This window comes from Echinococcus granulosus (genome assembly GCF_000524195.1).
Source record: "Echinococcus granulosus chromosome Unknown EG_S00145, whole genome shotgun sequence".
NCBI lineage: Eukaryota > Metazoa > Platyhelminthes > Cestoda > Cyclophyllidea > Taeniidae > Echinococcus > Echinococcus granulosus.
Genome location: NW_020170525.1, coordinates 108,365 through 134,170, shown reverse-complemented (window position 1 = coordinate 134,170; position 25,806 = coordinate 108,365). Strand labels below are relative to the sequence as shown.

General features: G+C 39.7%; 3 protein-coding genes across 3 annotated transcripts; 2 read left to right on the top strand and 1 right to left on the bottom strand. All coding sequences in view use genetic code 11, as the record gives it.

Annotated features, from left to right (window-relative positions):
- Window positions 1–1,153: 1,153 nt before the first annotated feature.
- EGR_09376 (hypothetical protein) lies at window positions 1,154–7,482 on the top strand (the record flags this gene model as incomplete). Its single annotated transcript, XM_024498625.1, has 5 exons — window positions 1,154–1,307; window positions 1,453–1,644; window positions 3,240–3,325; window positions 5,857–6,079; window positions 7,445–7,482. 5 exons carry the CDS (start codon window positions 1,154–1,156, stop codon window positions 7,480–7,482), a joined length of 693 nt encoding a protein of 230 aa, XP_024346964.1.
- A 5,332-nt stretch (window positions 7,483–12,814) lies between these two features.
- On the bottom strand, window positions 12,815–19,737 carry EGR_09375 (tRNA-dihydrouridine synthase 2-like protein; the record flags this gene model as incomplete). Its single annotated transcript, XM_024498624.1, has 14 exons — window positions 12,815–12,914; window positions 13,109–13,182; window positions 13,604–13,877; window positions 15,022–15,143; window positions 15,816–15,996; window positions 17,169–17,326; window positions 18,047–18,112; window positions 18,370–18,417; window positions 18,748–18,808; window positions 18,887–18,930; window positions 19,009–19,100; window positions 19,180–19,225; window positions 19,332–19,442; window positions 19,684–19,737. 14 exons carry the CDS (start codon window positions 19,735–19,737, stop codon window positions 12,815–12,817), a joined length of 1,431 nt encoding a protein of 476 aa, XP_024346963.1.
- A 900-nt stretch (window positions 19,738–20,637) lies between these two features.
- EGR_09374 (Clathrin coat assembly protein AP180) lies at window positions 20,638–25,478 on the top strand (the record flags this gene model as incomplete). Its single annotated transcript, XM_024498623.1, has 5 exons — window positions 20,638–20,803; window positions 21,968–22,074; window positions 22,150–22,331; window positions 24,337–24,776; window positions 25,294–25,478. The coding sequence occupies 5 exons, from the start codon at window positions 20,638–20,640 to the stop codon at window positions 25,476–25,478; spliced, it is 1,080 nt and encodes a 359-aa protein (XP_024346962.1).
- Between the last annotated feature and the right edge of the window lie 328 nt (window positions 25,479–25,806).

Below are 25,806 nucleotides of genomic sequence, written 5' to 3'. Positions count from 1 at the left end.
ATGATTGCGCAGACAGTAAAATTTAAGCGAAAATCGGGATTTGCATTCCCTTCAGTGGTCAATAGTGACGCCTGAATCGCTAGGCTTGTTTAACTTGATGGTGTGTTACATAAAAGCTGTGGTCGGATAAGCATGTTTTGTAGCCACTTTTTGACTTTTTTGCAGTGACCACTGTTGGTTTACAAATTGTAAACTATTTCAGACTAGTATATTCAAGTAGGTTTCATTAAGTTTTTGAGGTACTCAGTAATAAAACTTGAAAGCAATGCCGGAGTGGACGACCAACTACGTAGGTTGGTATTGTTACCCATCTATCCAGTTTATTAAATATTTAAGCCAAACGGATATCTACTTGCCTATTTTTCTGACCTACATAATTAATGTTATCTCTTATTTGCTCCTTTGTTTAACAGTAGCCTGGAATTTCAATAATAACCTACTTTAATTTACGCATTGGTGAGCTAAATTTTTTGAATGCATTTTTCGATAAAATTTTATTTTGAATTGAAAGCTATCAGATGAAAATTTAGAAACTCCTGCTCCTTGATTCTATTAAATTTCTCCATAAATTTTGCCGAATTTTTGATAATATATCTTCTATTTTGATGTATGCTATGCCAAAAACCTCCGATACTTTAAGTGCAACGGTTTCCGGTGTTCCCTTTTTCATCTCCGGCTTCATACTATTAAGACTGGATAAGTGGGTGGTGAAGGTAAAGTTCACGGTATGGTGGCAGTTTATGGGTTATTAAAGTTTAAAGGAGATAGGTGTTCCCTACCTCTTCAAGGGTCGATGGTCTCCGCTTAGTTACGTGGAAAACCTAATCCGACCGCTTGTCAGCTAAGCGGTACACTCAAATACGCATGGTTCGCAAAAGTACTCGCTTATTATCGCTGGAAATGTGCTACTATTATGTGAGAGCTTTGATATTTGATTCCCTTGCATCAACTTGTCTTATGCGACTTGATGAACCACATCTCGATCCTAAATCACGTTGCTAAAATACCGCTCAGTTTGACTCGAAAATAAATTTAAAGGATTCTAAGGCAATAATAAGGCGAAATTTGTATGCTGGTTTTGTTAAACTCTTAGGTAAATCAAATGATTTTGACTAAATTTAACGAAACTTCTTTTTACTAGCCACTTTAATGCATGAAGTTATTCTCGATTTATTGTAACTTTGTTCAGCGCGCAATTATCTCGTCAACATCAAAATTTGAAGCCTTCATCGCTTTTACCTATAAAAAGTATCAGGTCACTTCCCCTATGGGTTTGCGAAACAACACCAATTATTTGCAAATTTTAGGTGAATTACTCAGGCACGGATGAATCGCTTCCAAAAGCCTCTTTTGCGTCACGGAAGAATAGATGGTGCTATACAATGGAAAGCAACTGTTTTCTATTCCAGTAGCAGTATTCTTGAGAAAAAAGATTAAATGACCTATGTGCAGAAGGTAGTAATGCTAAATACTCAACCAGTGTATCCAAAACCCTTCTACGTAAAATAGTTACAAAAATTAAGAAAGAGAATCATTGCGTTCTTGATGCCGCAGATAAATTTGAACTTAGATTTGTCAATCATACTTTTTCAGCAAGCTTTTGGCTACTTGGATACGCAAAAGTGCTCAGCTTATGCTACCCAGGTAACACATTGGAAATTACGATTAACCTAATCGCTCCACCACTGATCTGAAAATCCACCTCTTGATTTTCATTAAAAGTACATTACATTACATTATTACATTATTTGCTAATGTTCTCACAGATTTTGCGCATATAAAAATACATGTCAAACTTTTGCTGCACTTTGGTAAATTGTTTACTTATTTAAAGTCAGTAGAATGATTTCTATTTTATATCCAAATAGATGTATGATGATCCAATAGATATAAAGTAGATGATATTTGTTATCATCTGTGTCCAGATTGTGAAATGGTGCCCATGGTGCCCAAATCCTGGAAGAGGGCACTTCACTTTCTCCTGCTCACACTCAAGCAAAACTTTTATTTTCGGCTCTTCCTTAATTCTATCCATGCGAATACCAAAATTGTGGATGCAGAGGGGTGTTTTGGTGGGTTTTATGCGCCCTGAACTTAAAAGAGCTGAATTGGGACCTCTGCAAAGAAAGTTTAAATCAGGTTTGGACTCTTGAAGTCTAACGAAAGCGGCAAAGTAATTCCATAGAGCACAAAATATTTGTTCACTTATAATGCTCAAGAATCACGGAGAAAAAGTAAAAGTTACTGTAAGCTCAAGTTGGATCATGTGTTGCTTATTAGAGATCGAGTTCTACATTCGGCGGCTTGATGCAGTACTATCACTTCTAGGATCCTCACTGACACACATTCGATCGTCTTTGAAACATGCGGACGTTATTCTTATACCAGAGCTCCACATCACCGTTTTGTGCTCGAAGACCTCTGAAAAGTGTATATCCACGAGCCTAACATCTTCATTTGCAGGAGGCTGTATCGTTGCATATGGTTTCATACACTCCGTTCTAGCACTATGATTAACGGTGTGCGGACTGGTCCGTGAGTAACAGGTCGCATCGCCTTAAACAGAGGGTGGCATTGCTCCAGTAGTATTCCCTCAAAATTAAATCACTGGGGGTGTCTTGAACTCCTCTTCTACAACTACTCCAATTCTAATGAATTACACCCCAATTGTCTCCAGAGTGGTCTCACGTTCATGGCACTATTGCGTTTCCGTGCCGGTGGGCAAAGCCCTCTTGGCAATGGTTTCGTTCCTTCTTCCATGGAACCAGGGACAGGCAGCTCAGCAGGCATTGACGACATGTACCCTCCACCACCCGCCAGTGCAGGTCCCACACCACCACACCAACAACAGCCAATGGGAGGCGGCGGCGGCGTTGGGGCTATAAATCAACCCACCTATTACCCCCCACCCACTTTTTAACAGCTACATCCCGCCTGCCCAACTCTTCAAGCTCTGCATTCCTTCTCCTCCACCTGCTCTCACCGATGTTGTCCACAAAGTGTTGTATGATCATGAGGACACTGCTTTTCGCACTTCTGTTGTGACAAATCCAGTGCTGTTAGATTTTTTTAATCCTCTTCCATTCCTTTCTTTCTTGGGCTCTACGTGTTCCGAAATTAACTTTATCTGCATTTGTTTGTCTCACATTTTCCCTTTTTTCTCATGCTTACAGAATTTGAAAGTTACTGCTAATAACATTGCTATTAGTGTAGTAGTTTCTATTTGTTACTCTTCATAGGGCATAGACTAGGTATTTGCCAAGGCTTTAACTTCGGTGCAACTGCGGCTGGATTATGTGGGCAATTCTTTTGTATGCCTGCAAATGTTAAGACTTTCAAGACTCAAAGAATATATTAAGTTCAAGCACAAGTTATGAGAATATTTTATTCAAGAAGATTGCACTTAGTAACCAGTGCAAATCCAGGCACTCAATCTGATTAATAAATAAAATTAATCACACAGCTTTTCATTTCAGTCTAAATGATTTGTCCAAGTTTTGTCATATAATCTTAAAATCAAACGAAGGCAAATTTTGCTAAGGTTTACGAGACATTTATTTTGAAAAGTACCATGAACTGCCCAGGAATGTCTTGAGCTAAATTAACCTGACACCGACAATTAGAAATGTGGTACTCACTTATGCATCACGGCAAAAAACACTACTCGACTATTCATTTGTATCTGGTAGTGCCATTTATGCCAAGCCTTTAATACTTTTAGTCTCAAGAGATGGCCAAGTTTTAAATAAATTGGTAAAATTGAGCATCAACTTTTTAATACCGAAGAGAAATGGGAAAAAATAATAGGACTGGCTTATCCAAATTCGTGTTTATAATCCATGACTTTTTCCATATGGAAATAAACGAGACAAAGTATTGGTAGAAAGACAAATTCATGCTGTGTAGGCGAGACTTTTTACCGTTAAAGAAGAGATGTCATTGTGGCGTCACAACTTAATGAACTGATGCTTGTGTGCGTGTGCGTCCTTAGTCCTATCCAGCTTGGCGGCTGGCTGGTGGAGAAAGCTGGGGACCAGGCCGTCTTAGTCACGTGCATTATGGCAATGGATTGACCTTGCCCCCGGAGGGTGTGTTAATCCATTTAAATTGTATATAAAGTGAATTTCAGCCAATCAGGAGGGCCTGAGTAAGAAGCCGTTTCTGGGTTGCTTGCAAAAATAGCCACGAAATTTACCACTAGAAAGTCGAACAAGATCTTTTCCCCGGGAGTGGGGGCATGCCTAGTGCGTTAGACCTAGTGGGCGGTGAAAAGTGCATATCATATCAGGAAGGGAATAAGAAATGAAAATTCATTTAGTGGAACTGCCATGTTTGAAGAGGTGGGGCGTCAGTGAGCACATGATTCAAGAAAATACACATTAAATCAATGAGACATTATATATCTCTCAAAAGCTTAACAGTAAAAAAAAAACAGGATGAGGAAGCGACTACTCGGATCACTTTTGTATAGACATCCAAAGGCCAGCTCGAGATGAAATACAGTAGGCTACTGAATATCCCAATTTTCGTCCCAATGTTTCACACAAAACTCGCTCCTAACAGTTGATTTTCATTGTGGTAACTAGGTTAATCGTGAGAACACTGGGATCATTCATACAAGTTAGAATTGCTGTGCACAGTGGTGATGAACTCTAGATTTACTCATTTATTAATATAAGAAAAATTGTGTTGCAGCGTGTCCCACTACCCCATCAGGTAGACACACAAATAGTGGCCAGGATGAGTGCCAAAAAAATCTCCATTCGCAAAGTATAAGGGTTCCATTCACTCTTCAGGGTTACACGAATTGACACCTCCATCTCCCCTACTTTTCTATCGAATCCTTATTCCACATGAAATCTGGGACGGTGAAAATGAATCTTTAGAGGTGAAGATCTCATGCCACTCGCAGGATGTATGAATGTAACCAGGAGACCTTAAGGTGGTAGAGCTCGATTGCAGGTAGTGTTTAAATCAAACTCAAGGTAATTAGAAAATGCCGAATTTGACATATGGGGCAGTTGTTTAGACACATGCCATGAGTTACTTGAGCGTATCACCTCGTAGTTCCCTCTGTGTGGTAGTTTTAAATGAAGCCATAAGAGTAAGATTAATGGAACTTTAGTGGTTGGGCTTAAAATGTTGTCAAGGAAATTATTTTTGCATCATAATTTTTTGCCATCAGATGTAAAAATGCTACAAAGCACTTTTCGGATACAAAGAATTTGTTATCAGTTTTGGCAGGTTAATTTAAACTCTGACAGAGATAGATGTAAATGTACTGAAGAATCATACTGAACAAGTTAATTTGTACCCTACTTCAAGTGGCCATTAGCTGAAGGACTGGACAGTCAGTCCTTTTTTCTGGACTCATAGCTATTTTCGCATATTTACGGTTATTGGTTAAAATTCTAAAAGAATCTCAAGACAGACAAATAAAGAGGCTTTTGACGGATATAAGCTTAACTTGTGATAAAAAAATTAGGCCAATATATATCGAGGGTTTAAAGTTGGAGCCGGCATTATTGTTTGGAATGACGACTAATTTCCATCACCCCAATTAAAAACGTCTTTTTACGGTACAAATATTCCCCTAGAGGCAACTGTAATACAATAGTGGTTTATCCCTCGGTTCTGGTGAGGCGCCACTTTTGTACTTCGAATAAGCCCCCTTGTACCTCGCTGGGTAGGCTACACAATCACCATGGAATTTGTAAAACTAACCGCCCTAACTAACGTTAAAGATAAATATGAGTAGTTATCCAAACTAACAAATAATCATCGCAACGCATGATAACAGTGAACATGACTGTGTCTGCACAGAAAATTTGAATTAAGTAATCAATTTGAATAAAGAACTACCAAAGCTCTCCATCATTTAAAAAAATTGATGATTTGTCAGTAAAAATTCAAAGGGAATTGTGCAAATCACCTAAGTTGGGTTTTTGTTTCATTTTTGCTAAATATGGTGCTAAAGCTAAAGCCAGTATTTCAATAAAATTCACATCAAGGGAGGCGGTGTTCATTCCAGTGAGTAGAAATGGTGTTTCAAAAAATATCATATCTTCCACCGAAGTAGGTACAAGGCTTGGTTTTGGATGGGTAATCTACTTTCCACACTGAGGTTTGGGTAAATTGATGGTTTTTGGTTCGAAAAATCTATGTAAAGACTCGATAAAATGTAAATTTGGCACATACTGAAGTGAGCATTGTGTATGCATGACGAGCGAAACATTTACACTTGTGGGAGGGTATGCCTGCATTGCACTATGCCAAAACTTTGATTTTCAAATGACTAGCTAAAGACTTTCTTTCCTCTATTAATGACAGTCTAAGAAGCATACATGCTTGGTAAAAACGCTGACTTCCTCGAATCAGGTTGTTGAGAGTTGAACTTAGCTAAATAAACGTCTGACGGTGATGCTCTTTCTGGGACATACATTAACTTTCCTCTAAAATGCTTTCCAAAAGACAAGATGAGGTATTCTCAGTACTGCAATTGTAACTATATATTGACATCAACTAAGAATAAGAGATTAATCTCGAAACACGGGATCGTTTGTCATTTTTGTCAGCTAGAAAAACTCTCTACTGCCTACCGCAACACTAAAAAAACACCGTGCAAGGTTTTAGATGTTCATTATTAGTCTCTTGTTGGAAATATTTAAATCAAGGTACATCGAAAAAGATCGCTACATTGTATTCACTTGCTTGAATTCACCAGGGTAGTTTACTAAACCAAATTCTACAAAAGCCTCGCAATCGTTGGACTGGAAATAGCCTCCATCCTTAAAAAAAAAAGAAACACTGGCTTCTTTCATACGCTTATCACTAACAACACAGCGTTGAATAATTAAAAAGTAGACTCAAGGATATTTCATTCAAGGAAAATTAAGTAACTATCCATATTTAAATAGCCCATCAATTTAATAAAACAGATAATTTTCATATGCCTCTGTCTTATTCAGTGCCTCCATTTAAGTGTATTTCGCCTCAAGTAAATACACCTAGGGTTTTGAATAGTTTTGCAGACTAATCCAATGACTGCTACTTTTCAATATCAATAGAGAAAAGTACTTATTTAGGGTTCCAGGTCTATCCTAGAGTCGCGAAAATTTACAGTATCATGAAAGAAAATTTTTACCAACCTTTAGAAGGGTTGGGGGAGTAAATGATGTGGCCCGAAGTCCACGCCATTGGGTTGAAGCACAATCTGCGGAGATTTAAGTATCCGCTTAATCTAACCTGGGGTTGAATGAACTATCGAAGCGCTGCGCTTTAGTACGGTATACAAAATAGACATAAGGAGGACCCCTAATTCGGCCTTCACCTAAACGCGCCTAGCCTTCCTTTCTTCCTTCTAATCCTTCCCACTGCTACATTATTCCAATTCATTTTCTCGATCATCTGCGTTCTCCTCTTTCCTCTTCTTCATTTTTTTCAGTTCCTCAATTCCAACAATTAGTTAGTCAGATGATTTAAGAGCCCTCAATCTAGTTGTTACGACCACATAAAACATACAACTAGCAAAATTGACTTCATTGTGTAAATTTTAAGGCATTTTAAATACAAACTGGGCGAACCAAGTTGGAGTTGAAGATACAAAAAGGACATTGGCAAAGTGATTTGTCGATTGTAGTGCTGTATTAAAACACACTTTACCATCTTGAATATTGCTGTGATTGAGCCCTAAAAAGTGAGGGGGTAAGTTGGAGAAAGGCCCTTTAAACGGGAACTGCACATAAGTTTATTGGTGCAACAGTATTTCATCTTTTCAAGCTTAAACGAACATGTAAATTAAAACAAACTGCGGTTACCTACTATATTAGAAGTCTGCGAACAAAAAGAAAAGCACACAAATTTAGCAAGGTGGACATTAAAATTACTTTCGTCAAATGGTAGAACTGGAAAAACACAAACGTTGACCATTTAGAGCACATAAATGCAGAAATGCGGGCCATAATGCAACTTTGCTATGTTCATCCAGACACTGATTTGTCCATTTTTTCACCATTATGAGATGTTTCTTTGGTCCCACAGAGTAAAAATTTCCATTATTTATTTGCGTCCCATCCACAATTCCCTGTTTTGATTTAGATGCAACAAGTCGTAACTATGTGCAGCCATTCCAGTAATACGTAAGTTGAGGAAAATTAATTGGGGCACAAGTACAGGTCGCGATGAATCTCTACTTGAGTTGATTACAACTATGCATTTTCCACATAGTTCTGCCTTCTAAATCTCATATTTAATTCTCATTTGCCTTACTAAATTTATAAAACAAAAAAGGCTTTGGCGCGGTCACTGAGTTTCTGTGTATCTTTACGGTGGTACAAAATGCTCACAAGGTTCCTCAGGAACTAGCCTTGTCAATGTCACCAAAAGAAGTTCCGATTTACAGTCTCACAGTGGTTGAAGTGTTATATCGCTTCCTCACTTCCATCTTTAGTCAAGATAAATATTATAAAATCACTTTAACCCCATCATCGAGGCCCAACTCTTTATTTAAAATGGGCTAACACATGTGCACACATGACATTACTCGGTCCGCCCCTCTGAGGAAGGATTTCACAAACCTCACTAAATCTTCGTTGACGTAGCGTCAGCGTAGTTTAGTCACCCTTATAAATGTTTGTTTTTGATAAACCAAATAGTTTTTAGTCCAATACCGTGTAAATCCAATGGTCCTGTCCCAAAAAATGTCTGTACACATTCAAATACAGTGAAATAAGGAAGGGTGTATACCTATTACATAATCCAGATCATGATTTTCATTGGCTCTAGAGATTGATAAGTCACTCATATCCAACACATTCTTAAGTCTATGCAGTGTGTTACATTCTACTGAACCAATTTGCATGTTCTGACAACTTTGTCAGAGTCCACCTACTTCCACAGATGCTCCGACTGACAGCAGTAAACTCGGATTTAAATAATGCGTAAAATCGTCAAAAAAGAAAAGACCGGTATTCGCCAATGCATTTTTAAAATTTTCAGTGCCAGGTTCCGTTAAAAGATTAGCAAGCTTTAAATAAGGGCAAAGTTGTGCATAAACAAAACAAACATGGAACTAAATATAACTTAGTGAAATAATGAACGCAGAGCTAGTGACACATCTAATCACCAAAATCTACAATCAGGGCCGCTTTCCTTCTGTAGTCATGGCGTTCTTCTTCATATGGGAACTTTTCATTACACCGTTAATGCTGATCAAGACAGCCCATGACAAGCGCTCCTTCTAGGTCGAAGATGGTATCAGTCGTAGCTCAGTCCGCCTCAAATCCATCCACCCGATTATCCGCTCACACACCCCAGATCTAAGTCTTGAGTTATGCTTGTGCCCATCTTAGTGCTCTTTTTGGCTGCTACGACTCCAATTCCTCATTCCACCCTTAACAACTCCATTCATTGCTATTAAACTCATCCATCCATCCCTCGATCCCGTCTATTTATTTGTCTCAAATACAATTATTCATCTCTCCTTATATCACTCCGCCCCATCATCACAATTAAATCATTGCAACTATCAAGCCCTCTCAAACGCATTTATTCATCCATCTACAAATTCATCCGTCTACTCACACAATGCGTCTATCGTCGCTACCCTTTACAATCGCATCTTGACAGATCTATTCAAATAGTTACGCCAGGTTGAGCAATTTAACTTATGCGAACCAAATATTCAGCTGCTATTGGAAAATTCATATATCTACAGAGGCCAGCAAGTAATCAGGCTAGAAAATTTATTTTAGTTTACCAAATTCTTTTGTATCACAAATGCTTGCCAAAATAATCTCTTGAAGTAATGCTCAAGTGCCCGTGATGGCTGTCAGATAAACTCTGAATTTAATGGAGTCTTGAAGCGTCCCTTACTACACGTTTGCTGACTACGCACTTAAACGTAACTATAAGTCATTAAGTTGCAGAAATCAAGATAGGACAGTCACACCTACCAACAGTTATCCAAGCAGCACTACTATCATGTTGAGGATGTGGAGGTTTATCACTTGTACGGTACTTTACAAGCTCATAGAAAATTAAATTTATGAGAGAAACGCTATCTAAACAGGAGGTTTATGCAGGTATTACTACTTCTAAATTGTTAGAAATCACACGAACATTTTTCGAAACGAGAGATTTACATTGTGAGTCTCCAGTTTTCAAAGTTCATGGGATTTTATTGTGCGAAGGAGTTTTAATTCCAATGGACAAAAAGGTGTACAGGACGGTCGCTGAGTTATAGTTTGCAACCCTCACCGCAAATGGCTGTTTTGAGCATTGCAAGGCAATAACTTATAAGTAGGTGAATGTCCTCAGGCAAACTTGTCAACCATGTTCGCATCCCTCTACGTCCAGACAGTCTTACTTTATCGGTGCTGCAGCGTGGTATGCAGTCTCACGGAGTTCGTAGCAATGTGTAGATGAGTGATAAAAAGACAGCACGCAGCCTAAAAGTGCGAAATATTGGGATTGGAATTGTTGCACGGAAAACACCAGATACGACTCCTCAAAACGGCCAAGAGAATGTGGGATTTGGCAGGTGGACAAGGCCTGAGTGAATGATTCGGTGGTGATTGCAAAATGGGTGAGGCGGAAATGAATGATTGGATAAATGAAGGAAATTCCTAGCGGACTTTGCCTATTTCTTCACCACAGAGCCCGAACAGAATAGACTGTCAACTGTGCGGTTTCATTCACGAATTAAACGCAGGAACAGTGAACTTACCGAAGCAGAATAGTACCGAGTTCTTAGATTCCCTAAGCCTTTGTTTCAACCGTCCCCTCGCACCTCTCCAATGACCCCATCTGCAGATTTTCACCCCTCTAAGACCCGTGTATTTGCAACACTCACGTGACAACTATGCTTGTAAATTGCATTCTTATCCAGGCCTTATTCTCTCTTCTTAAACGATGTAAAACTCGGTATTTGTAGGTATCATTCTATATGGTTTACTGCGCTACTAGGTCAGTAATGTCTCATCAATCATCAACTCTACACAGTTTTCTGGAATTGATAGTAGCAAATACTAAACAGCACGAGAGGTGCTTTTTTATGCTAGAAGTTGCAGGATGTTGTGCAATCGAGATCTCAGTTTCTATCTCAGTAATGTGTTTAAACTTGTTGATGCCTAGCTCAAGTATAAGATGAAAGAGATGACCAAGTGTTATTACTGAAGCCGTTATTTACGACGACACATCAGGTAAGAACACAATCGGATTGGTTTATCAATGCTACTGACTACAGGGGCGCGGTGTGGTGGAGTCGTTTGAGTACAGAATTCCGCTGATCTGTATGCTCCAAGTGTTTCATTTTGGTTTGCATCATGGATAAATTTATGGCACCAATATTGAGACTGCTTTCGTGACACCAACTAGCCTACTGAAGTTTCTTCAACAATTCGTCTTTCAGCCAGGCAATAAGGCGTGCTTTGCGGATCTTTCACCTAAAAGAGGATATCTGTCGTTCGGCAAAGCAATGCAGAGCAATTAAAAACAATTTACCAGAAGAAAATTAGCTACTGTGTGATTACGACAGTCATGACAAATCGACTCAACTGACTCCTAGGCTATTGCAGTCCCGCAAAGCTAGTCATTGAGCTCAGGATTTACTCTATGGGGTCACTGGCGGAAGACACACAGTTCGACTGTGGCATCGGGCGCGCGGAATACTGTCAACAACTTCAACGGCACAGTTTTTTGGGTATTTTTCGCAAGTAGAATTCTATTGCTCCGTTTATTGCAGAAATAAACCTAGCCCACCGCAAAATTGTCTTAGATTACCTGTTCATTCGCACTCTGCCATTGTTAATACCACACATCATTCCTCGCCCTTCAAATTCATTCATCAAATGATGATGTAAAATAGTACTTGTGCTCTTTCTGTTGTTCTCAGCGCAAGTATGAAGTCATGCATGGGTTTATATCCATAAAATAGCCACAATCTGCACCTGATGCGGTCAAGTTCAAGCCGCTTGTAAGACCTGACTTTGAAGTGATTAAAACTGGTCATGGCAGCGTGTTGAACTAGGTGGATGCTCTAAAATCACTGCTTAAACCACATCGACCTTTTGACATGCACTTATCACCACAATCTGTACCAAAACAACGATGTCATTGCAAATGCCACCCATCGTTTCGGACACTGTTTTCAATGCTATCTTACAGTTTGGTATGCAGACACAACTCACCAATTCCTGTCCTGAGGACAACACAAATAATTCAATAGCAGACGCAATACCCGCAGCTCCTCCACCTTCCGCCTTAACTGGATACTAGATGCCTCCTCAAGTATATTTGTCACTGGACCACACAATTACATACAGGTTGCTTGGAAAGGGCATTCTAATCCAACATCGTTCCACACCCCAATTACCACCCGCGCCATCACCTCAGTGTGATAATTTCTAATCCACTTCATTATAGTCCAGCGCTTACATCAAGCCTTTGACCTATGGACGGCCGATAACTTAAATGCACTCAACCATATTTCGAATTATGTGAGCGGGTGATTTCGTCCCTGAGGTCTTAGTCAATGTCGTTGCACAATCATAGTTTGATTCCTCGGTGATTCGACTAGCATGACGTCCTCCTCGAGTCACATACACCAATAGATAGCTCCTCCTAGTCTTTCGATGTGCTGACAAACCAATTACTTATACTGTCACCCGCCTCATTGTGTCTTCGAGAATGGCTCAAAAAGTGCACTATGTATGCACAAAATCTAGGTACAAACAATACAGACATTTTGCTTATATACACTTACATAAATCATTTCGGCATAATCATCACGAAGACATGGCTATCTCAAAAAGAATCACGAATTCTTCTCGTTTGTCTGTGTCGGAGGCCAAATGCCCAAATGTGTTAGACAAGCCAATGCAGCTGCCTGTTCCGCGAATCTTTTCGTGGTGGAACTGCAAAATGAAGTGGTGCTTAGTACTTCGCAGCAATAAGCCCAGCCCCCCATCGTCACGCGTTCATCGAATTGGAACTCCAAGGGAAGCAGGACAACTTGAATCAATTACACCAACAATAGCAAAAACATCGATGCCACTATACTTCTAGAGGATGAGTTGCAGAGAAAGCATTCCACTGTTGAAGCACTTACGCAATTTTGTGTGCATAACTTGCTCCATTCAACGTGACGATGCTGCTGAAGGTTCTTGACGCCTTGTTTTCAACCTAAAATAGACAACGTAATTCGTGAACAGGTGATCTGACCCATGATTGAAGGTAATAATCGCAATTAGATTTAATTTAAAAAGAATGGTAATGAAAAAATTAACGAATAAGTGGATCTGGTGGCGTTTTCGATTCAAAATGACAACTCGTACACCAAGTTGAGCAGACCCGACTAATCACTGCAAATGAAAGAGAGCAGAAATTGGTAAAATATCATGCAGATGAGGACTAACCACCTATCAAACAATGGCGGTTTCGTCCTGAGAATGAATTTGGATGTTTTACAGTGCAATACAGTACTGATACTAAATGTGACTACTTTAGAAAAAATCAATGGGAAGTTGAAAAAAAATGGTGGAAGTTACTGTAGTCAGGTTGATGTGGCTGGACAGCCCAAATTCCAACAATTATAAAAATTTACAGTCGAATATGTGGGAAAATCGATTTGCTTGCGTTTGCAGTGCCGCATAAGGATTTGCTTGGGCAAGTCACCGACTTCCGGCCACTCATGGCGAACAAAACCGAGGGGCAGAGTTAGCACTTCGCTGCCATCCTTCGCCTCTTCCTCTTCCAAACGCGGTTTCTTCCCCTGTAAGAAGCTTTCATTCGTCGATATTTCCGCCAAAACGCTAACGCGGTCATCCGAACAGAGTTTGGCGCTCTCGATAACCTCTTGTGGCAGACTCCAGATCTCGCTAAAAGTGGATGGAATGGTCAGTATCCAAAACTACTCTGAAGCTGTTGCGTGGGCGATTGCGAAATTACCTGATAATTTGTCTCACAGGGCTTATCCGATTTCACGCAATATGACTACATTAAATTTTTTACATGGCCGGATCTGCACACACCTCTGGAAATATCATAAGTGCTTCTGTTCTAACATTCACATTTACACCTATGCATGAAACGGCACAAAACAAACAATTCAACTGAAGATTGAGGAAACTGAGGAAACTTCAAGGCAACAGAAATAGGAAACTTCTTTGGCCAAATGATTAGCACAACTAGGTGTTCGGAGGAGTCATCAACGATGAATGACTACATAATGCACACATATACCTAGTCGTAAAAGATTAGTTTCGCCGCTAACCTTCACAGTGAGATCAGTAAGAGAACGTATGTGATGCCATTGAGTCGTCATGGTTAACAATTAGTTTGGTCCAACTGGTTACCTGTAAATAAACGCCATTTCGGAAACAGTTTTCGACTAGTGCCAAGCCACTTTTTACCATCATCAATACTAAACTAATCCAATCATCATTGGAACCAATCAGTATCATGGGGTCAATTGTGTCAAAAATCCATGGACAGAGAGGTCAGGATGCACTTACTGAGCCTCAAATATGGTTACCGACCACATGTCGATATGGGAATTAGGGACCAATTCTGCGAGCACCTGCTAGCGTATAGTCGAACTATGGTTAAGCTTGGCGACAATATTATTTTTGTAAAATACGTGTACAGCAACATTAGTGGCGGCGTTTCTCAATTTCACGCAAGGTTCACCGGTATCTGAATAAGAAATTCGCCTCCTATTTTCAACAAATGACGACAACTTCATTTTCCGACTGTTCTTTTACTTCGGACACCACATGGTAGCGTGGAGTTCTGTTTGGGCCACCTAAAATACTAGTATCCCAACTCTAGCGCGAGCCTTTGTCAAAGCCACTTATAGGCTCACGCGCTTCAAAGTGTTGTCAAGGATAAGGTCAATCGCCACGATAGCATAAACGTGAATTGCGTCAAGCTTCGCATATTATAATCAAGGGGTCCACTGCTACGCTTGACAGCTGTTTCTTACATCACCGTATAACTGTTTTACTTTCCATTAGCACGTACCATAACTCTGCCATTGTTTCAACAGACCCTGTCTTTACGTACTCTGCCAAACCAGTCTTCCCACTGAACATGCGCTGAATGCAGATCTTTGTTCCGCTGATATGATGGTCATATTTCACTGCCTAGTTGGCAAAGAAAAGAGGAATATAGTTCAAAATGGCCTCACAAGCACATCCACCATGGGCAGATACGTACTATATCGTGACGTGGCAGGTACTCATAAAGACGTAAAGGTAAAAATGCAGCTGTATAATGACGGCAGTGAGGAGACAGAGAACAGAAGTAGACAACAAGCTCGGAAATAAGCGCAGTCTGCCAAAAGTGTGCGGTGCAATGGACTAAAGCGCCATCAAATATTAGGCACAGTAAAGGCAGTGGTCAGCAGTTCAAGTACTGTGGATACCGTATTACGAATTTTTCAGTGTCTAAACATAGCTTGAATCGTTCCACACTAGTTTACAGTCCTCCACTCTTCGCGCTGGCATATTAGTATTTTTCATAACCTCACCTACTTTGGCAGTGTCTACAAAGAGCGTTCTGCTGGTTTCAGTTATTTAACAAGCTCAGCGATAAGAATAAGCACTTTTTCTATAGAAGCGAGCCAGCACCTTAAAAAGCGAGCACACATTATGGTGTTGATGAACAAAATGTAGGGGAAGACGTCTTTATAATTGCGAAACCAAATTACTTGGAGTGTAGATCAAAAGGATCGCAACCAAAGCAATGAACTTAGCCAGAATTTTTCGCTAATTAGGCGACTATTTACAGGGGCTGAAATTGATAAAGACACTTACAAGTTGAAGATACTCACGGACGAGTTGCACGTCAGAAGGTGGCGGTGCGTCGAGTGGCGGTGGAGCAAAAATGGCCGGGTTCCACATGGCCGCACGGGCAATCATCACACCTGCCGCACCTGTCGCTTGACGGAAGAATTCAATGTCTTCGTACAGGCGAATTGTATCCCTGGAGCCACCGCTGCAGGAGAGGTGAAAAAACAGCCAAATTTAAGGTGGAATTCATGCTTTAACACAACATTTCCACTTCCACGCAGACGAAGGTTGGTGGATCTCAAGCAAGCCAAGTCATTTGTACACACCGCACCCATCACAATGGTTACAAACGGCTTTGAGCATTCACTTCAAAGCAATGCAGTTGCTTATGGACTTCCGCATCTTAGTCTCTACAGAGTTAGTTTACCAATTCACCTAATATGCTAGAAGTAGTGGGAACCCACATTATAGAGGCCGATGAAAAAGGACTTACAATCTCAAAAAATCCTATATAAGCTTTCTAGAAATTATTTCATTCCACCTTCAGGGGACACGTGTCCTACGATTATCTTAGAAAATGGTGTAAATGTTCGTGAAATAACTGTGACGTCCTACTCAACATCGGATTTCGCGCATTTGGGAATCATTTACTGAAACCATATGTTTAATATGTGTAAAGTTCTACCAAAATTACTTTATATTCCCACCTTCACCACAGACAGCTCATCCAGTGAAATCTCAAAACCACTGCAATGATTCAGTGATTATAAGGGGAAAAGAGGAAGACGCGCTATTGCCAAACAACTCGAATGAATAGCTCAGTGATCCGCCTTGCAGGACTGGAAAAGTAAATGAGTTAATTGACCCGAATGTGGAGAGTTCACCACGCGTGCCATGATCAAGAAACAACAGTTTTTTTTCAATAACCATTCTCGAAAACTACATCACTTTAGCAAGTCATACATCCACTTTTACGCCATGCAAACAAAAAAGTACGTAAAATTGCATGGCTAAAAGAAGAAATGTTGACCAGAAGTCAATGGACCAGTTGGTAACACAAAGGAAACCGCAGTACTAGTACCATATCGACGAAATGAGAGGGTAATACGATGCACCTTGATTATATCAATAGGAGGCAGGCACTTTTTAATAAATGATTTTGCAGCTAATCGTTGAAGGATTTAAGCAAACACCTGCTAATTTCTTATCAAAGGAGTTAGTAAAAAACTCAACCCCGTTCACAAATACCTGGAGTTCAATACGCTTTTGAGCAAGAATAAATCATATGGCATTGTCTAAAGTACTGTCATGCAGTAAACTAAACTAACGCCAAGTGATCAGTGTAATAGACATAGAAAACGGAGAGAAGACACTCACTTGGCGAGGATCGGGGTTTTGATAGCTTGGGAGATGGCGCGAATGACGTCGTCGTGATTGGGGTCACGCGGACGCTCTTCGCGCGTCCGTCCGTGAACCGCTATCGCAGCCACGCCTGTCGAGTCGATCAGACGCACCAGCGATAGCGTTTCCTCCATCTGTAACGGCGAGGAAATGAAGGAAGTTAGGATTCAACGTGTTTGTAGTAGGTAGAAATACAGACGAAAAAGACAAGAGCTTTTTTTGGAATTGGTTAAAATAAAACGCAGATACGTCTCCAATTTCAGCTGCTTAAAACGACCAAATTGGCAAAATGCTGCACAAAATAGAGCACAAACTTGGTAACTGTAAAAAAAAAGCGGTAAATTTGCTTCTGAGATTCATTCTATATGAGGAAAGACAAGTCCTTTCAGTTCAAAATGTACTCGAAATCCGAGACCAAAATTGCTTGCATTTTCGGTAAACTATTGGAATCATTCCTGTGCATCGAAAGGCTATCAGTTTTGGACCAATTAAACACCGTTATGAAGACTTGAAAAGAAGGTAAATCAGTAAGGCTGTATCCTAAATCAGACAGGGTGTGTCAGTGTATACATTTGACTTCTTTCAATTCTCAAAACGAAAAGAATTTAATGTACCGTATAAAAGACAAAGAAAAAAATGTCTGTTATCACGATGAAATTGCTCATGTGCTCAAATGTATTCGGGTAATTTAATAATTTCCTATTACAGAAATATACGTAACTTTGTGGGAATACGCAACAAATGAATGACAAATACTTAGATCACCAATAGATATAGCCTATGAAACAAGCATGAAAGCTCCCAGCAATATAAGAAACGGCAAAATCGCAGAGATACAAATGTTGCCAACGTACCGTGCTAAGGATCCTTATCTTGCAAGTCACGGGGACACGAAGGAATTGAACGAGTTTGGTCAGAATCTAAGACGAACAAAATACGGTCACCCCCCAAACAACAATTGCACCTCATTCAGTCAAGCACTTAGAGCAAAGGGCTAAATATCTGCTGGATTCTAATTCAAAATAAAATTAACAAAAAATTAGTGCTGACCAACCTCATGGTTTCGCATCACTTTTGTCCAGCGACAAGATATTTACATCTATCACAGCGATTATCCATGCAATTGTAATAACAATTATCTGAACGTGTGAGGATATCAAAAGATAAGCCAACTAACGGTTTTTATCTTCTCCGGATTTCGTAGAAGTGCAGCGCCCATACCACCCTGGAAGGAAAAAAACAGCTTTTAAACAATACGTCTAATCATGTGAAGGGTAGGAAAATATGGGACTGAAAAAAGATAGACTCAATGATTAGATAAATGATTCAACCAAAGGACCAATTCTACCTTCCTATCAAGTGCTCAACAATTTGAAATGAGGTTACGTCAAAAATGGGATATTCACCTATAATGCCTACACTTTCACAAGAAAATAACCGAAATAACACTAAATGAAAAGGCGAAGATCTGTCCAATTAATAAATACCTCAAAGTGTCGAAATCAATTGATAAAAAGCAATATGCAACTAGTTATCACATGAAGAAGTAACGCACTTTGATGGAGTAATACTTGGGGCAGCCCATATTTACATCGATTGCAGCGACATCACCTTGACTGAGAATAAAGGTGGGGGAATAATAAACAGGACAAGATGCAAATTCTAAATCCAGCTGAAGTCGTATATAAACTCACACCTTCTGTGCAGCCATCAGAGCTCGTTTAGCATCCGCTGTACCCTAAGGAAAGCAAAAGGAAGTGCGTTCAGCTTCTGCCCGATTGGAAATGCGGAGTGTCAAGCTGAGAATCGCACTTACCAGCTGAAGTACGACTTTGCCCTTCTCCTCGGTCGACGTACGGAACACAATGGAACCATCATCGTAAACATAATCAACGGTTCCCAGTTTCTCTAATAAGGCAAGATTATAATGATATGCCTGCCCGTGTGTAGAAAACAAATGACTGTTACTCAGGCATTTCAGACTCACTGTTTTCCAAGCGGGTTGTTCTAAGAAGTTTGTAGTCAATTATTTCCTGTAAGGAAGAGAAAGCAAGTTAGTGTAACCAAACGAAGCTACCGTAGTTTTGATTCTGCATTAGCTAACAAGACGCAATATCGCTTTCGTGAAAGCAAACATACCTCGGTGTAGACGTACGTGGCGCCGTAGCGAAGAGCGAGTAAACGCATTGGATGCGTAGAGACGCGGACCATAGGAGCGAGAACGATGGCTCCGTCGAAATTCATGGTTTTCTATGGAGAAAACAAAAGGACGAGGCTGGAATTGGAACAGAAAGCCCGTAGTAGGAAGTTGGAGAGAACAGCCTGGGGCAAAAGCTTTATTAATTTCGACAGTATTTACACATTGATCCCCATATCATCCAAAACAGACGTAAAACGACAAAAGATAAAGGTGGAGATGACAGAAATAGGTTCAGTAGATTTTCGTTCGCTGGAAGGGCACAAACATCAAAGATGGATAAAGCTTTTGCACAAGAGTGTACCAGCGCAGAGCACCACACAGCTTCTCCTTCTCTTCAAAGGACATGCCAAACTTAAATAGAAATTCAAAAACCCATTCACCCCTACCAAATGATCTTCGATACATTGAGCGATAACTATATCGATGCCTTTTAACGAGTTGCCAGTGAGGAACACACGCGACAATAAGTCCTCCGAAAGTGCCTGAAAATATTCTAAACAAGATTCGGCATGTACCGTAAGTTGACTTTTCTGATTTGCTTTATTACCACTAAATCCGACAAATTTTTGTTTCCACTCGAGATACTGATAAGTTAAAGCCTTCTCGTAGTCGTTTGTAGCTTAAAATGATTATACAGAATATTTTACCTCTTAGAGAAGGATTTTTAAGCGAAAGAATATTCAACGTCTCTAGATCTGCCGAGACCATCAAGCAGCCGGGACCCAATTAGCTAACGAGGTACCAAAGCCTATCAATCATGCAGACCGCACGCGTGCGACGGAAATTTGAAACAAAAATTAAGATGCGTAAAGTAAGTAGTCATTGACTCATTAATAAAAAGCAGTTTTCTATCTGGAAACAGAAAAACATTTGTGTAGGGTTTCAATAGTCATTTTCGTTTCTGAGTGCTAAAACCTTCCCTGCCTGAAAGCATGTATTATTGTCGCTTTTGCTTTGTAGCTTTCTAATCAATTGTAATCTTGTCTATTATAAGTTTTCCATAATATTATAAGCTTATTGCTGCTCTTAAATAATTTAAACTTACAAAAAACTCAAATGTGCTCTTTAATGGCGAAAATATCTGACCCGTGTTTCAAAGTTTGATACCTTTATAGCCTTACAGTTACGAAAACCAGTGGATGTATGTTTGTAATATACGCTTTATCTCATGACCTTGAACTTGCCCCCCGCGAGCGGTCTAAGACAGTGGTTGACTTCGACTTTTCGGAAGATATGACGGCAAAAATGGCAGGTAAAATGGCCAAACAGCTTGCGGGGAGTGGAACTGGTCAGAGTTTCATGGATAGAGTTACGCAAGCTAAATACAGCTTAGCTGGATCTGCTTTGGGGAAAGTCGTTGCTAAGGCTTCAACAGAAGAACTGATTGCCCCCAAAAGAAAGCACTTGGAAAGTAAGACAATGCTTCCTCAGTTCCATTGTAGATCTGACAAGACTGAGTAATGAACCAAGTGTCTCTATACCCCTTCTTGTCAACTTCTTATCCGAAAGAACTCGTGAAAAATCCTGGGTTATTGTATTCAAGGCACTCATAACTACGCATCACTTACTTAATTATGGGAATGAGGTACGTGTTTAATGAGGTACACTTTGTAGAAAATCTCACAATACATGGCTTCAAACAACTGTCGATTCAACCTTCCTCATTTTAATGATAAATCGAGCTCCCAATGTGAGGTATTTTGTTAGATTTATGAGTGATAGCTTATGAAATGTCGCTTTTCATCCGCAAGTATTCAAAATATTTGGCTGAAAAAACGGAGTCATATCAGAAGATGGCGTTTGATTTCTGTAAAGTTAAGCGTGGGTAAGTTGTGTTCGCGTCAAACTGAGGACCATTTTAGACTTGTTAAAGTACGGAGATTTTATATTTTACCGAAACTAATTGTTTGTATGCTTATCCCATTTTTCACTCATCAGGTGCTAGCATTAGTTATGGGTCTTGAGATTACATATTAGCTATTATTCCTATCAAATTATTGGCGTCTTGTAGAGAATCACACATCGTCTATTTTTTTTATTTGTAAAATGTTTGTGAATATTTGGGGATGCGAATTAATAAAATCGAATGCTCTGATTTTAGTAAAGACGATGGTGTTATGCGTACTATGCCAGCTGATAAGGTGAAGTATTCGTAAAACTCTCACTAGCACCACGTGCTACATTGGGTGTCGTTTGGTATTGATTGTTGTACAAGTGAATGCTTTCTACCTTTTTAACTTTTCGTTCTTATTAATTCATGCTGATTATAGTTATTGAAGGTCCTACCTGTTCTTCGAGATCAACTTTACGTTCTATTTAAGTTCGAGGTATGTTGGTTACATTATAAATGTTAAACGTTATCGAATCGCAAACCTAATATCTCTTTGTGCCTTAGGCTACCGAGAAGGATCTCAATAATCTGATTATTAATGCAGCATTCATCCTACTTTATAAGGACCTCATACGGTTATTTGCTTCCTATAACGAAGGCATGATGAATCTCGTTGGTGAGTTTCTACTTATAGTGCAGTCTGATTGGTTAACTTTAAAATGGAATATTTTACTTTTACTACAGAGAAATACTTTTCAATGAAACCTTCTCATTGCAAGACAGCTATTGAACTTTATCGGGATTTTCCTAATGTGATGTCTAGAGTTGATGAATTCTTGACAGTAGCAGAGGTGAGTACACATATCCTTGAAAGTATTAACATTTCAACTATCAGTGACGAGTGTTTTGATGTTACATTTTCACAGAGTCTTGGAATTGGGGACAAGGAATCGATGGGATTACATCCTGTAAGACACTTCCTCATAGGCATCCTTTTTTCTGGTTTGATGTCTGGATTTTATCCGACTATCTGCCTACCGAAGGTGCCTCCGCAAATACTTGAAGCAATGGAACAGCATCTTGCTCTTCTGAAAAAGAAGAAGGCTGGGTAAGATCGTTTTCGTCCAGTTAGCTTTACATTGTTTTGTATATCATGATCCATGGATCTCCTGCCCCTTTTATAACCAGTCAATCACGATTTTTGTCATTATTTATCCTAAAATGAATTGTCTCAAATTACACAGATTTGTAAGATGCTGGATGTCTTAAGGAGTATCCAAATCATGTAAAGTTATTAAACAATACTTTCTAAGTATGGCTATCAAAGTAATTCGGTCATATCCCGATTAGAAGGTTATCAGCACGTTATGTTCCTCTTAGTCATCAAATGTGTACTAGCATTTTTGCACTAATTTTGTATCAAATTCGAGTTTTGCGTTAGAAAGTGAAAAGTTATCCACAGCCTACAGTTCTGCTCGTTTTCTTTTCCAGTGTCATTCTCACGACAAATGGAAAATATGCGAAATTTCCTGAATCGAGATACCCGTGTTGCCTTTGCTTGCCTATGAAAAACTACATATGAGTGAAATATAAATTAAAATGCCGACGTGGCATGTTTTGAATTGCTGGGATGTTTAGTAGCGGACAAATTGGAAGTCCAAGTACTCATTGTGACTTAAAACCATGTTTAAAAGAGCAAAGTTAGCTAGGCCCTTAAGAGTGACCGAATCTTACGTGATTTACTTACAAAGAACCTTAGTTGTGTTTAACTTTTCAAAATGCGTATTTTCAATCCCACTGTATTTATTAACAGAGACACGTAGTGTTATCGGAAAATGGAATGGCGGCTTTCCTTGATCCATTACAGCCTAGATTCTGTTTTCTTTGAATATCTAATGGCGGAAATTGGCTGGTACGTTATCCTTTCAAATGCTGTTTAATGTCAGCATTTCTGCCATAAGCTAAAGTGCCGTTTTTCCCGCCGGAGTTAAGGTGCATTTTGCGTTTGTTTTCCCATTGGAAAGTACCGACAGCAGGGAGAAACTGAAAGTAGGGGCGATTATTAATGATATGGTAAAGAAGTAATGGGGTGTGGTGTTTTTTATTAAAAAAGGAGAGTTTAGTGGAGGGGATCCCTCTAAATTGCAAAAGTAGCCGACGTCCAAGTGATTACCTCACTTCGCGCCTTAGCAACGCACAATCCTGCACACATCATGAGGTCTGACCTACCCTACCTCAGAATTGCCTTGCAATTCTCAATCTGTTTACCAAAAAGTTTGTCATTTTAAGCAGTAACATGAAAATTTCGAATTCCCTGAAATTTTGGTGCCATTACTTCCCTTCCCTTAAGAAACTCTAGACGAAGCAATGGGAGATTTTCATGTTCACAGTTTGGCTGGCTGTTGTTTTAAATATGTTCAAGAACTTAACTAAGCAATAATATAAAGTTAGGTGTAAAACTATCAATTTTGGGATATCATGGCAGCATGTTAACCCCAAGACATAATTTTAAACTATATCTAAATAACTTCTTATACATTTTAATGCCATCTATATCATAAGTTTTGGATGTATTTCCTCGTGAAAGGAGCGATTTTCAGTGGCATGAAGCCTCGGCACATCCTCTTTTTAACGCATTCAAAGGGACGTTGACTATCGAGTCTAATGTTTCCTCAAAATTTGCCTTAAATGACCTCCTTATTTCCCCATTCTCAATTTGTCAATGAGCGTTAATTTGTTAGCACGAGAGCATCATTGTGGATGAAATAGAGGTTTTCCAAGATTCGCTGCAGTTCAACTTGCGCTCAAATTGGTTCAATGTCACCACTGGTTTTTGAAAGCATAACTTGTATATGCCTGATATGTTTAAGATTAAACATAATCTTTTGTCAGTAAGGTGAAAATCCGACGTGCCTGTCACAATAACTCGATTGGCTATTTGGGTTTTAATGGAACCCAATGTAAATATATGCGTAAGTATTAAAGGTGTAACATTTCATTTTGAACAAATGCTTTAAGTTCTTTCTTGGTTTGTTGCATAATGTTTGTGCTGGAAATTTATTAGATGGTGTTGAAAGTGGAGTCTAGCCTTCTTTTTTTTCGTATTATTGCAGCGAAGATGCTGATATTGACGATGTGGAGGAGGTGACAGCGGTGGCTGCGAAGCCAAAGGAACCTGTAGCAAAACCACTGTCACCGGCATCGAAATTGAAGGCCAGTGCTTCCCCGGCTCGGCCGAAATCACCCACCCGTCCGACCTCATCACCGGGTGCAGTGAAGCAGGCCACATCAACAGATCCAGCATCTACAGCCAATAGTCTCCTAATCGCCGACTTCGTCGATACGGTGGCGGCTGACGAGACGAACGCCCAGGCGGCCGTAAAAGTGCCGCCTGCGGAGGTCGTAATCACGGGTCCTGATGGCGAATGCACCGAGCCTGTAGAAGATGAAGAGCAGACGGTGTTGGAGGAGGGACAAGAGGAGGAGCCGGAAAAGGAGGAGGGTGTGAGGGAAGAGGAGAGAGAGGAGGATGAGGACGGAGGTGAAGGAGTGGGTAAGCGAGACTATAGTTGCATTTCACTCGGTGACGCCATCCGTGCCTTACTGCTTACTGCCCTCTTTAGGCCATTGATTTTAATAGAAGCGTGTTTACAAGGTCTATTGCGCTAACTACTTTTGATGCTGAAATACCAATGGAGATAGCCTAATTCTAAGGCGCTTTATTCACTGAAGTTGTGTTAACGGAACTTAATATAGGATATTCGGCGTTGTTTTTCCTATTTTCCCCATATAGTCGTGAATTTATGCAGCATGTCTTTCTACTTTTTTGTTGATGCTCTTGACCTCTACTTCAGCTGCAGTCATCTGTTCTTTTTGTATTTTTCCATTTGATTGCGGTATTTAATCCTTATTTTTTGATATGTGGGTCTTATTTGGTTGTCTGAGTCGTTCCGTAGAAGTAGATTAGCAGAAAATTTTTAGACATTTTTAACCCTAAGAGTTCAACCTTTGGAGTAGTTCAAATCACTTTACGGTCGAGTGCTAATGTTCTTGGTGATTTTAATTCTTAGGACTGTCGCCTGAACAGCAACAGGCCGTTATTGCCGCAGCAACCATTCATTTTGTCCAGTCAGCAGATCGCACCAACCAAGCAGTAAAACACTCGGTAACTCTCACCCCGCGACAAACGCGGAAATCTTGGTTAGTGTCCTTTTTTTCTAGTTTGAAGCAGCGGTTCTTGGAGCTTAATCACTGAATCTGGTGGTTGAATTCCCATCTCACTGGTGATGTTTTACGGGTTTTACATCTATTTTACCAGTATTGTGTTATAGAGGTTTGTGATTCCATTTTTAATGAAAGCTAAACACTTTTGCGATCTTGTATGTTAGCAGGATTTACATATAAGATTGGTCTCATGAGAGAGCTTTAAAACTGCGCTTTTCGTTTGTCGAAAAATTTGTTTAAAAAACTGTTGTTAAATGCGTGCGAAATTCCAGTTAAATGAGCTTTTACTTTTATTTTTATATATTCCTTTTAGGTCAAAAAAATTTGTCGTTTCGGGTTGCATTGTTGTTATATGTTCT